General features: G+C 34.4%; 1 protein-coding gene across 5 annotated transcripts in view; it reads right to left on the reverse strand.

Moving 5' to 3' along the window:
* Positions 1 to 14,607, reverse strand: part of IFT74 (intraflagellar transport 74) — a 79,671-nt gene that overhangs the window by 33,766 nt on the left and 31,298 nt on the right. For all 5 annotated transcript variants that reach the window (XM_036856848.1, XM_036856850.1, XM_036856851.1 and 2 more), the window contains 5 exons: positions 12,886 to 13,024; positions 11,410 to 11,472; positions 5,929 to 6,072; positions 4,563 to 4,603; positions 1,519 to 1,598 (listed from right to left, as the gene is read on the reverse strand). In XM_036856848.1, the coding sequence (XP_036712743.1) occupies positions 1,519 to 1,598; positions 4,563 to 4,603; positions 5,929 to 6,072; positions 11,410 to 11,472; positions 12,886 to 13,024 (467 nt within the window). The remainder of the gene's footprint in view (positions 1 to 1,518; positions 1,599 to 4,562; positions 4,604 to 5,928; positions 6,073 to 11,409; positions 11,473 to 12,885; positions 13,025 to 14,607) is intronic.

The following is a 14,607-nucleotide window of genomic DNA, read 5'->3' on the forward strand; positions in this document are numbered from 1 at the left end:
TGTGTACCATTTACTATTCGTAAATCTTAGTGAGGTAGGACCACTATATTCATTTTGCAGATGAGAAAATGAAAGCTCAGATAAGTTTACTTACCTAATAACCAGGACTTAAAGTTTGTCTGATTTTAGATGTCTTGTTTACATGTAGCCACATGTAAATAAGACTGTAAGCATTTCACAAGAATATTTTTATTTCACAAATAAAGCACTTCATATCAGAAAGCCAAGATTAGGTTTGGGCAATAGAACTAACACTTTGGGGTCAAAGAGAACTTGGTTTATATCTAGACTTTACCCCTTACTAGCTGTAAGAATTTGAGTTAACTTCTCTGAGTTTCAACAAGCATAAAAGAGGTCAGAAGCCTTCAAAGTGTTCCTGCAAAGATCACAAAGTAACCAGTCCAGGTAAGTAATCAATTAATAGTAGCTAATGCTATTATTCATAAATCAATAAAATGTATAAATAAAACTAATACACTGCATTAAAATTGAAATAAAAAATTAATTTAGGAAAAGAACACCCTTTTCCCCTGCTATGAATGTTTCTTTAGCCATAATAGGCATATTATTTACAATAGAATATCTAACTCATAAGAATATATAGTCATCTCTTGATAATTCAATAGCATGTTAACTGGTTTGCAGTTAATCTGTGATTAAAGTGCCATAGTAACCCAGCTTTTCCTCCCTTGTTAGAGACAAGCTGGTTAGGAACCTGTGATGCCCAAACTCTTCCCTCAACCACACATACTCTGTAGCTCCCAAATCCCCACCCCAGCATTTCCACCGCAAGTGCTCTGGTCCCTGCCTTGGCTCTTCAAATCCCACTGCTGGGGAAAGCTGAGAGAGGACTGGAATAATCAGTACTTGCCACCACATTAGTGGGTCCTCTAGCGAATAATTCTTCCTGCATTTTTTGTGATATTTGTGACTTGATCCTCACTCCCCTGTAACTCTACCACTTACCCCAGTTAATAGCTGACAATACTGAAGAAGTATAACTTAGAAATCTGTGAGCAACTTTAAACCATTTTACTTGATTAAAAAAAAAATTTCTTGCTGTATAGCCCAGGGAACTCTACTTCACTTCGCTGTACAGTAGAAACTAACACAACATTGTAAAACAACTATATCCCAATTAACAAAAAAATTTCTTTGCAAAACAAAATAAACTCTTGCCATTATATAACCATTTTAAGTTATATAAGTTTTTAGTTGGCTTAAATAATTCAATACTAACTATAATATTTAGTTACTATTAAAATATTTAGTTACTATTAAAATTCAATACTAACTATAATATTTAAAATATTACTTAAATGATTCAATACTTACTATAATATTTAGTTACTACTACTAAATATTTTAATAGTTTAGTATTTTAATAGTTAAACTTAGTGATATCACAAAGAATTAAATAATAAACCCCAGGTAAACAGTCCCTGAGGCCCAAGTTAATACTGTATAAATACTGCTATGTATCTATATTATACATCATAAAAATATTTTAAAAATTACCTTGGTGTTCTTCTAAATCCATGTCAAGTTGTCTAATTTCTTCATTAAGCTGATTTATTTTTTCTTTTATATCTGTTAACCTGTTGAAAATATTATTTAATGAATTTATGGCAGACAATTTAGATATTCAGTAAAAACATTTAGTGATGATGTTACGAAATCTTAAATCTTTTCGAATCTGCAGAAACAATATCAATAAATAGTATGCTTTATTCTGAGGACAATACTATAAATTTTGAGAGAAAAATCTTTTTTCATGATTCGTATTTAGAATACAAGTGTGTTCTGAGAACGTTGGCTTGCCTGACTTCAACAGTAGACCCTTCCCCAGCCTTCTTTTGAGCTTTACTTGTGATATTAAGAAAATAAAAAATCTTTAGCAACCTTCTTCTTGTAGGTTTATATAAACTAAACTAAGTTAGCAAGTTTGTCTGAAAAGTTAGAAAATAAGAGAAAATTTACCATTGAGAGAAGATTATATGGGTTAAAATTTTAACAAAAGCAGTTGTACTTACTACAAAGCTATAGTAATCAAGACAGTATGATACTGGAATAAGGACAGACATATCCTTTTAAGGACAGACAATGGAATAGAATTGTGAGCCTAGGAATAAGACCCTGTATCTATATACAATTGATTTTTTTTTAATTTTTATTTATTTATTTATGGCTGTGTTGGGTCTTCGTTTCTGTGCGAGGGCTTTCTCTAGTTGTGGCAAGTGGGGGCCACTCTTCATTGCAGTGCGCGGGCCTCTCACTATCACAGCCTCTCTTGTTGTGGAGCACAGGCTCCAGACGCGCAGGCTCAGTAATTGTGGCTCACGGGCCCAGCTGCTCCGCAGCACGTGGCATCTTCCCAGACCAGGGCTCAAACCCGTGTCCTCTGCATTGGCAGGCAGATTCTCAACCACTGTGCCACCAGGGAAGCCCCTACAATTGATTTTTGACAAAGGTGCCAAAACAATTAAACAGAGAAAGAACATTAAATAATATTTGTTGAAAGAATATTTCAACAAATGGTGCTGGGATAACTGGATATGCACAAACAAAGAATAAAACTGGACTCCTACCTCATACCATACACAAAAGTTAACTAAAAGTGGGTCATAGATCTAAACATAAGAACTAAACTATAAAACACTTAAATAAAAAAACATAAGCATAAATCTTCATGAAATTGAACTAGGCATTGGTTTCTTACATATGACACCAAAAGCACAAACGACAAAAGAAAAAAATAAATAAACCAGATATAATCAAAATTTAAAACTACTGGGACCTGGTGGCACAGTGGTTAAGAATCCGCCTGCCAATGCAGAGGATACAGGTTTGACCCCTGGTATGGGAAGATCCCACATGCCGCAGAACAAATAAGCCTGTGCACCACAACCACTGAAGCCTGCACACCTAGAGCCCGTGCTCCGCAACAAGAGAAGCCACTGCAATGAGGAGCCCGGGCACTGCAACAAAGAGTAGCCCCCGCTCGCTGCAACTAGAGAAAGCCTGTGCGCAGCAATGAAGACTCAATGCAGCCAAAAATAAATAAATAAAATAAATAAATTTATTAAAAAAATAAAGTCTTAAAAAAAAAATTAAAACTTCTGTGCTTCAAAGGACACCATAAAGAAAGTGAAAAGAAAACCCAAATAATGGAAGAAAAATTTTGCAAATCATTTATCTGATAAGAGACTTTATTTAGAATATATAAAGAGCTCTTACAACTCAATAATAAAACAATAAATAACCCAATTTAAAAATGGGCAAAAGCACAGGGAGATCAGTTTGGTGCTTTGCGATGACCTAGAGGGGTGGGATAAGGAGGGTGGGAGGGAGGCTCAAGAGGGAGGGGATGTGGGGATATGTGTATGCATATGGCTGATTCACTTTTTTGTACAACAGAAACTAACACAGTATTGTGAAGCAATTATACTCCAATAATGATCTATAAAAAATAAATAACTAACTAAATAAAACAAAAAAAAAAAGGGCAAAGAATGTGAATAGACATTTCTCCAAAGAATATATATATATGACCAATAAGTACAGGAAAAAAAGTTCAACATCATTCATTAATCATCAGGAAAATGCAAATCAATGATACCACTTCACACCTACTATGACGGCTACACAGTAATCAAAAATGACAGATAATAACAAGTGTTGATGAGGTCATGGAGAAACTGGAACACTTATACACTGCTGGTGAAAATGTAAAATGGTGCAGCTGCATTGGAAAATAGTCTGGCACCTCCTCAAAAAGTTAAATATAGAGTTACCGTAAGAACCAGCACTCCTAGGTAAATTCCACTCCTAGGTAAATACCCAAGAGAAGAGAAAATATATGTCCACACAAAAACATGTACACAATTGTTCATACCAGCATGATCCATCACAGCCAAAAAATAAAAACAATCCAAATGTCCATCAATTAATGAACGGATAAATTAATATGGTATAGCCACACAATGGGATATTATTTGGCAATAAAAAGAAATGAAATACTGATACATGCTACAACACAGATGAACCCTGAAAACATTATGCTAAGTGTAAGAATCCAGCCACACAGGACCATATATTGTATACTTTCATTTATATAAAATGTCCAGAACAGGCCAATCTACAGAGACATAAGGTACAGTGGTTGCTTAGGGCTGGGAATGGGGGATGAGAGGTGTGATGGTTAAGGGATATGGGTTTCTATTGGGGTGACTGAACTGTTCCGAAATTGACTGAGGTGGTGGTTGCACAACTCTGTGAATATACTAAAAAACTCTGAATTGTACACTTTAAATATGTGAATTGTATGGTATGTATTATATCACAATAAAGCTGTTTTTAAAAAGCAATTATACTATGTAATGGCTCTTAACTAAACATTCAAAGAATTATTTAAAGCTATAAATCAAACTGAAAGCTGCATCAATATTGTCAATGTGAATCACAGAAAAAATGACTGTAACAATATGCACCTCTTACACATTTAGAATGCAATTTAAAAGATGAGAAATGAATGTAAAATGTCCTAGTGTAGAAGTACTTACTGTCGCTCCATGCTGGCTATTTCCTGATTATCTTCTTTAACCTATGAAGGCATAAAGAGAAAACAGAATTTAAAGAATTACTCATTGTTAGGCTATCTTAAAGAGATTTTCCTTCTAGGGTGTGTACTAAAATATCAAATCTAGTCGCTTTGAACTTATTTCTTGAAATTCAACCTTTGAAGTTAAAAGGAACATCATTAGGGAACTATTCACAGATTTTTCTTTCCTCCTCAAAGGAAGAGTGGTGACTGATAAATATCCATACCTATCCACATGGCACCAAGAAGTTAACACAACTTCAGGCCTGGATCAATTTACATAAATATCTAGGATTTTTGAGCCTGTCTCCCCACCCCTGCTCCCCCTGCTCCCCACCCCCAACCCACGCACACAGTAGGGCTGCCAGATTTAGCAATCCCCATTACATTTGAATTTCAGAAAAACAATGAATAACTTTTGTGGTATGTATTTGGAATACACTTATTATCTTTACGTATATATTTATTCTAAAAGATTATTCACTGCTTATCTGAAATTCAAATTTAACTAGTCATTCTGTATTCTATCTAGAAATTCTATCCCAAGATCACTCTTCATCCCCTGCCTTCAATGATCTCTTTCCAAGGAACTTCAGAGATTCTAGATTTTGATACCTTTCTAGAATGATTCTAACACTTAAATAGCTCCTGAGTTGATCCCTAAGGTTCCTGCAAACCCACTGGATTCAATCTAAGACCACAAAGGAGTCCCATTTATAGGTTCCTGACTAGAGGTGCTCCCAAATATATAGGCTCCTAAGGGCTGTATATTTAGGGTGTCTCAGGATAAACAATAGGCTAAATTAAAGCCAGCCTTGGGATAGTAAGAAAGCTACTGAACACATGTGACATAACATGGTGACATACTGTGATTTCACAGGACATTTTAATTCCATTCACTTCATGGTGGCACTGATAGAAATAACCACACAAAGTCGTCAGCCTTGGGGCACTTCATTTTCTAAATATGAGGCCCAAAACAAATAATGGAATACGTCTTCAATAAGATTAATTATTTACTGACCAATAAGAAGAGTTTCAAGTTTTTTTTATAAGGATCCAAAACATGAAAAAATGACCAAAATATGCATGAAGACCATATAAAATAAGGATTTAAGTAAAAAAAAAAAAGTTTATTTGAGAAATGACTTTTACCTAGATCTTCTTGGTCAAGCAGTTCATATTAATTTAGATGGAGTTCACTTTTCACTGTTTTTTAAGAAAATAAGCTTATTAGCTTTCTGTTCAATTCATATGCCTTAAATAAAACATACTGATATATTTACCAAATCCTGACATATTAAAATAAGTATGTTTGTTTTTCCTACCTGCTTAAGTAATCTCTCTCTCTCTTCCATTGGGGATCCCATGCTTTTGTCTTCTGCAATCATTTGATCTCGATGGGACTCCAACTCAAAAAGTTTTTCATGCAACAATACAGCCTCCTGTTTTACCTGGGAGTGTGCTATTTCCTGAAGAGAATTAAAATAATTTTAGTATTTTATCAAAAACTATTCAAATAGTTTTCAGTTTATAAGACTAAGGACAAATTTAAACTACCAGCATCTTTAAATAGAGATATCAAGAACCTAGAGTACTCAATAATGCCACAAAGCACGTTTCTAAACATGGAAGCATAAAAATAAATCCCTATATACTTTCATAAGCAATTTTCAGTCTAAGATTCACAAGAAGGTGGTAGCTTTAGTTTATTTTATTTTCTAAATATAAGACCTAAACAAAGATAAAGACATCTTTACCAATGGGAAGATAAAAAAGAAAATGTAACGATGTATGTATAACTTTAACCACAAAACCCAATCCAAAGTCCAAGGAACTGATCTCTAGAGGGAAGATATTTTCCCCTGAATAGATCATATATATGCTTTCCTACAATGTTATGGGTTGAATTATGTCCCCCCAAAATGTATGCTGAAGTCCTAATCTCCAGCACCTGTGAACATGACCTAATTTGAAATGGAGTCTGTGCAGATTTAATCAAGTTAAGATTATCTTGAGGTCATTAAAGTGGACCTTAATCCAGTATTAACTGCTCTTTATTAGAAGAGAAGAGATAAAAACAGAGACACCTGAGGAGAATGCCATTTGATGATATAGGCAAAGAATGGAGTGTTGTAGCTACAAGTCAAGGAACAAATGCCAAGGATTGACAGCCAGCACCAGAAGCTAGGAAGAGGCAAGGAAGGATTCTACCTAGTGTCCCAGAAGAAGCAAGTCTCTGCAAATGCTTTGATTTTAGACTTTTAGCCTCCAGAACTACAAGAAAATTTCTGTTGTTTTATATCACCCAGTTTGTGATACTTTATTACAGCAGCACTAGGAAACTAATAGACATGAGTAGTAAAATTATCATGTATTCACCACTGTTCTACTGTTCACAAAGAGAAAATAAGGGATGTGATCATTTTAAATGATAACCAAAAGAGCGAGGGATGTTGGTGGTAGTGGTGATTATGATGATGAAAATGACATTTGAAGCTGTTATTTACTGAGCACGTATTCTGTGCCAGGCACTATACTTCATATTTTTTATACACTATCTCTAACACTCAAAGCAACTCTGTAAGATAGTACTATCATCTCTGTTTTACAGATGAGAAAACTGATGATCTGATATCTAAATAATTTTTCTAAGTTAACAAAAATAAAAGTTAATCATGAAAAAAAAAAAGTTAATGATATCTGAAACCAGGCCCACAGTATGAACAAGATTTTTAAGAGGGGAGACCTCCTCCTTTTTGAAAGCAAAAGAGAAGGAATCTTAAAAAAAGGAAAAAGTGAACAAAAGGAAATGTTTGAAAGTCCATAGGCAAAGGGTTATATACACAGCTTAAGTAATGTATTAGCTTCAGGTGAAAAGGCATGATAATAAAATACCGATAGAAAAAATGCAGACATTTTGATGTATCCCTTTTCATAGTACCTTCCCCTTCCCTTTTGCTTAACCACCTATAGACATGTTCATTATTGCATCTTGATAAAACCACCCCTGAAGACTCAAGCTCATGTTGACCTTTCACTTGATTTTTTTCACACTCCTATGAACTGAATCAGCAATACTTAGCACAGTAGGGAGCATACAGCAGATATGCAATAAACACTACTTGATTGATACTTGACATGATGTTTTCTTGAAGAACAAATCTCCCCCCGCACCAAAAAGACCCACAAAGGAATCCAGCTAAAGTTAAACAGAATTAGGATCTACATTTTCTTCATTTGAGAATACTGTAAATTTCTTTAAATTCATGTAATTTTAGGCATACATGTACTAATGCCAAAGTAGAGTGGCATCAATAGAAACACTAACTCCAAGGTTATACCCTACACCTCTTCCTGTGGAAACTAAATCTGCCAATGAAATAAGACCTAACTCTCTCCTACACACCCTAAAAAGATAGTGAGGAATTCTGAAAGCTGGCTGTATTAATACTATATAAATGCAGTCCTTATTCCTTGAAGCATAATTTTATTACCACAGAGATCAAAGAAAATAAAAATTCTGTGTACCCACATGTAGACAACTGGATATAGAAAATCGTCTTAATATTTTTAAGCAAACTAGTTTTTTCAATAGCAAATTTCCAAAAGAATGATTACAAAATCATTCTTTTGTAATCCTAAAAGATAGTGAGGAATTCTGAAAGCTGGCTGTATTAATACTATATAAATGCAGTCCTTATTCCTTGAAGCATAATTTTATTACCACAGAGATCAAAGAAAATAAAAATTCTGTGTACCCACATGTAGACAACTGGATATAGAAAATCGTCTTAATATTTTTAAGCAAACTAGTTTTTTCAATAGCAAATTTCCAAAAGAATGATTACAAAATACTCATGGTTTATTTCTTTTGCAAGCTAGGTGAAAGCAATCATGTCAATTTACAATTGTTACTAATCCTCTCATCATTATAGCTACCTGAATACATAGGAAATCAAGAAAGGCAGGCAAGATTTGATGTACAGACAGTGGGAAAGTAGTTTGCAGAAAAAGAATACATTGGCCAACAAATATATAAAGAGATACTCAACCTTTTGTATAAATAAGTGAAAATTAAAACAAGATACTAATTTTAAACTATTAAACAAGTAAAAATGGAAAAGGTGCATGGATAATGCAGCTGTTAATGAGTACAGGGGGAAATACGCACTCTCATACATTGAGATTAGGAGTAGAAAATGGAACTTTTTTGGAAGGCAATTTGTCAATGTTACAACGTTTTAGAAGTTTGTACCTTCTGACCCAATGCAAGAAATTTATCTTAAGATACACTTGTAGTAACTTTGCATAAAATGTGTGTTTTCACTACAGCATTGTTTTATAATCTCAAAAAACTATCAATATAAACAACCTAGTCATCTACAAGGCTGTGCTATATATAGTCATACAATGTAATACAATGCAGTAATTTCAAATAATGAGAAAGATATCTTAAGAGCTGACATGAATAGACATTCAAGAGAGAATGTTAGGTTAAAAAAAAAAAAAGCTGCAGACAGCATATCCAGTGTACATCCCACTTAAGGTTTTTCTCAACAGTAAAATGAAGGTAGGATTATAGGATTGCTGTGAAGATAAAATGACAATGCTGGGGACATATGTAAAGAGCTCAAAAAAAGCACATAGTAATCACTCAATAAATGTGAGAGCAGTTCTGTCTGGAAAGAGGGAAAAGAAATAGGCATTTTTACTTTCATCTTATTCAATTTTTTAATAAAAAACATGTTTTGTGAATTTAAAAACGCTTTAAATAAACAATAAAACAAACGCAAGCTTTTACATCTTTAAAGTAATGAACTGACTTCTCCCTCTTCATTTGTTTTTAGTCTCTTGTTTGTATGTTTTTTTTTAACATCTTTATTGGAGTATAATTGCTTTACAATGTTGTGTTAGTTTCTGCTACATAGCAAAGTGAATCAGTTATATGTATATATATATCCCCATATCCCTTCCCTCTTGCGTCTCCCTCCCACTCTCCCTATCCCACCCCTCTAGGTGGTCACAAAGCACCGAGCTGATCTCCCTGTGCTATGCAGCTGCTTTCCACTAGCTACCTGTTTTACATTGGCTAGTGTATATATGTCCGTGCCACTCTCTCACTTCATCCCAACTTACTCTTCCCCCTCCTTGTGTCCTCAAGTCCATTCTCTAGTCTGTGTCTTTATTCCTGTCCTGCCCCTAGGTGCATCAGAACCATTTTTTTTTTTAGATTCCATATATATGTGTTAGCATACGGTATTTGTTTTTCTCTTTCTGACTTACTTCACTCTGTATGACAGACTCTAGGTCCATCTACCTCACTACAAATAACTCAATTTCGTTTCTTTTTATGGCTGAGTAATATTCCATTGTATATATGTGCCACATCTTCTTTATCCATTCGTCTGTCAATGGACACTTAGGTTGCTTCCATGGCCTGGCTATTATAAATAGTGCTACAATGAACATTGTGGTACATGTCTCTTTTTGAATTATGGTTTTCTCAGGGTATATGCCCAGTAGTGGGATTGCTGGGTCATATGGTAGTTCTATTTTTTGTTTTTTAAGGAACCTCCATACTGTTCTCCATAGTGGCTGTATCAATTTACATTCCCACCAACAGTGCAAGAGGGTGTCCTTTTCTCCACATCCTCTCCAGCATTTACTGTTTGTAGGTCTTTTGATGATGGTCATTCTGACCGGTGTGAGGTGATACCTCACTGCAGTTTTGATTTGCATTTCTCTAATGATTAGTGATGTTGAGCATCCTTTCATGTGTTTGTCGGCAATCTGTATATCTTCTTTGGAGAAATGTCTATTTAGGTCCTCTGCCCATTTTTGGATTGGGTTGTTTGTTTTTTTGATATTGAGCTGCATGAGCTGCTTGTATAGTTTGGAGATTAATCCTTTGTCAGTTGCTTCGTTTGCAAATATTTTCTCCCATTCTGAGGGTTGTCTTTTTGTCTTGTTTATGGTTTCCTTTGCTGTGCAAAAGCTTTTAAGTTTCATTAGGTCCCATTTGTTTATTTTTGTTTTTATTTCCATTTCTCTAGGAGGTGGGTCAAAAAGGATCTTGCTGTGATTTATGTCATAGAGTGTTCTGCCTATGTTTTCCTCTAAGAGTTTTATGGTGTCTGGCCTTACATTTAGGTCTTTAATCCATTTTGAGTTTATCTTTGTGTATGGTGTTAAGAAGTGTTCTAATTTCATTCTTTTACATGTAGCTGTCCAGTTTTCCCAGCACCACTTACTGAAGAGGATGTCTTTTCTCCATTGTATATTCTTGCCTCCTTTATCAAAGATAAGGTGACCATATGTGCGTGGATTTATCTCTGGGCTTTCTATCCTGTTCCATTGATCTATATTTCTGTTTTTGTGCCAGTACCATACTGTCTTGATTACTGTAGCTTTGTAGTATAGTCTGAAGTCAGGGAGCCTGATTCCTCCAGCTCTGTTTTTCTTTCTCAAGATTGCTTTGGCTATTTGGGGTCTTTTGTGCTTCCATACATTGTGAAATTTTTTGTTCTAGTTCTGTGAAAAATGCCATTGGTAGTTTTAAATTACCATTAGATTTTGTGTGCCTCAGCAAGGCAGAATGATTTTTGTACAGGGTAGGTACTCAATAACTGAATCTGTTTTCTTACTAAACCAAGATATTTGCGGTCCTGAACAGGAAAAAAAATTATTACATTCCTATTAGTAAACTACTAAATAAATATGTACCTGAATGAGTTCCATTAATATATTTAACTGAATTTTCTTTTGTAGCTGAGTAATATGAAAACTTTTACTTGATTTTTACTTACAGATTCCAAGCTCTCTTTTTTCATGTTCAGTGAATCTAGCTGTTGCTGAAGTGTATCTAATTCCTAAGAAGGAAAAAAAAGCAAATATATATGCAAATTACATTAAGAATAATTTCTTTCTCAACATTTCAAATACAGATGTGACAAAGTAAATTTTGTAAATGTTTTCAACCCATATCTTAAAATCTGACTAGAATTTACTAACATTCATTATTTCTATTTTTGCCAATTTATTTCATTATTACTAAAAACATTGCCATGATCTACCTTTTAAAATACTTATGAGCTTTTTAAAGGGAGCCAGAAGTTTTCACAGTGAACCATCACTGTGTTCTGAGAATATCAAATATTAGAAGACTTCAAATTAATGATGGTACTGTTTAAAGTTATAATTTTTATTTGTCTTTTTAACCATATTTCCATATCTTTTGCCTATTTTCTTTTAAGGCCAAGACCTGTAGCCATTTATATGGCTCACTCTTAGGGATAAGACCCTTGAACTGTTTATAGTTGACCCCTGAATAAGACAAGTTTGAGCTGCATGGGTCCACTGACATGTGGATTTTTTTCAAGAAATGCATACTACAGTACTACTCAATCCATGGATGGTTGAATCCGTGGATGTGGAACCTTCGATACTGAGGGCCAAGTATAAATTATACACAGATTTAAACTGCACAGGGGTCAGTGTGCCTAACACCCAAGTTGTTCAAGGGCCAACCGACCCATTCAAACACCCCTGTGTGATATTAGCTACATTTTGATAATATTTTGGCATTTTTATAATATTCTTTCAACAATGTTTCATTATATATTATAAATTCTGTCTAAAATAAAAAGTTATATTAAATTGTCAATAAAGGATTATCTGAGAAACTAGAACTACATTCATTATTGGCATTTGTGGGGACTAATTCTCTGTTAACTGGTTAAGGGATATCTGGGCATCAAAGGGCACTACCTTGCAAATCTGAGTCACCACCATGACTGAATGTTGAGAGGATTCTCAATAATCCCTCAGCAGGCATCCAAATTGCTTATTTAAACACCATAATTAGGGGACAATAGCTGTTCAAATTAAGGACATAGCAAGTAAACGACTTGCTGTTTATTAGGCAGGAAGAAAAGGAAAGTAAATATCCATATGGCTCTGGTGTATGAGGACTTTTAATGTTTTCATTAAAAGTTCATTAAACAACAAGTGTTTCATGTATCTTCATGACCTGCAAAAATGAATGATGCATACAACTGAATAATAGAGTAAAAGCTAGGTCGTTATGCAACATAAGAAAACAAAATTTTCTAGATCAGTGCTTCCTAAATTCAAATGTCCATATGAATCATCTTGTTAAAATGAAGACTCTGATCAGTAGGTTTAGTCAAGCTCTCAGGGGATGCCAATGCTGCCCACCTTCAGATCACATTTTTAGTAGTAAGACTGCTATATGCCCAGCACAGAGTAGTAATTAGTATTACCTGCAACAATTTCTCATTCATGGTTTTCATTTCTATATACTTGACTTGTTTTTCAGGAGGCATATTTTTGATAATGCCCTCTGCTGCCTGTTTTTCCTGTTCAGTTTCTTCTTCTACACTTCTAATTTGTTTTTCCTTCCTGAAATCAAAAGTATGCAATATTCCTCTTACAATATTGAGGGGAAAAATCAATTAACTTTTACACAGTCTCAATTAAATAGGATACTTAAAAGTTATTTAACCATAGTTTGTGATCTAAAAGTCCTTATAAATGTACACAAAAATTTTATTTGACCTGTACAAAATTTGGCCCCATCAACACAGACTTATTGGGACTTCCCTGGTGGTGCAGTGGTTAAGAATCCGCCTGCCAATGCAGGGTACATGGGTTCAATCCCTGGTCCAGGAAGATCCCACATGCTGCGGAGCAACTAAGCCCGTGCGCCACAACTACTGAGCCTGCGCTCTAGAGCCTGCAAGCCACAACTACTGAGCCCGTGTGCCACAACTACTGAGCCCGTGTGCCACAACTACTGAAGCCCGCGTGCCTACAGCCCATGCTCCGCAACAAGAGAAGCCACCGCAATGAGAAGCCCGCTCACCGCAACAAAGAGTAGCCCCGGCTCGCCGCAACTAGAGAAAGCCCGCACGCAGCAATGAAGACCCAACGCAGCCAAAAACAAATAAATTTATAATAAAACAAAACACAGACTTATTTTACATCCTTCTCTTCTCAATCCCCAAATCCATGTATTTCCTTATTCTCCACTTTACTTTCTTATAAAAAAACACAAAGATTATCACAGAAAATCCTTAAAGTCTTATACATATGAGAAAGTATTTGCACTTTTTGTTATCATACCCTCAAGACAAACAAGAGAGTTAAATTTTAGAATAGTGGTTTTCAAGTATCTTTTAGCTATAGAATTCTTTGACCAAATGAAATCTTGTATGGAAGTTTACCACATAAATCATATCAAGTAACACAGCTCTGACTGCACTGGGGAGTAGGAAGACCAACAGTGCAATTTGATTAAAAAATTCATAGCTTTAGATTAATATATTTTGCTTAAATTCCCTTTTATCTACTGCTTTAATTAAAATTGGTATTGATATTTCACAAATTATCAACTGTACTTTAGCACTGCAAAATAATAAGCTAATTTCCTTGAAAATATAACAGGAACATTACAAGTCTAATCATGTAAGTAGTAGTAATGAAATTAATTACAAACAATAACCATCTTTATCATATAATCACAAGAAATACCAGTGATGTGCCACTTATTACCTATGAAAGATCAATTATAAATAGGGTAGAGAAAAATTCTGAAAAAAATAGAGGTAAGATGCTAGTTGTCATGTAAATACTTCAAGATTTACATATAAAAAGCTTGCTTGATGATAAATTCTCAGTCTCAATATTATAAATTTCTACTTTGAGTTTCAAAATATAATTATTCTATTCAATCTCTTTCAAATGTAGATATCGTTAACAGTTTTCACAATCACTAACTAAGCCTCATAGATCCACATATCTATCCTCCACACACTTTACACATTCATACCCTAGTACCAGAATAAGATAATCTAAACTCAGAAATTTTCCTACAGACAGCATCTCATAATAACCAAATAAAAGATGAACATAATGAAACAGACAACCTGGAATTTCTATTTATTTTTGTCTCATTATTGAACAGGAAGTGATGTCTTCACTTT

Source organism: Balaenoptera musculus, chromosome 6 (assembly GCF_009873245.2).
Source record: "Balaenoptera musculus isolate JJ_BM4_2016_0621 chromosome 6, mBalMus1.pri.v3, whole genome shotgun sequence".
NCBI classification, from domain to species: domain Eukaryota; kingdom Metazoa; phylum Chordata; class Mammalia; order Artiodactyla; family Balaenopteridae; genus Balaenoptera; species Balaenoptera musculus.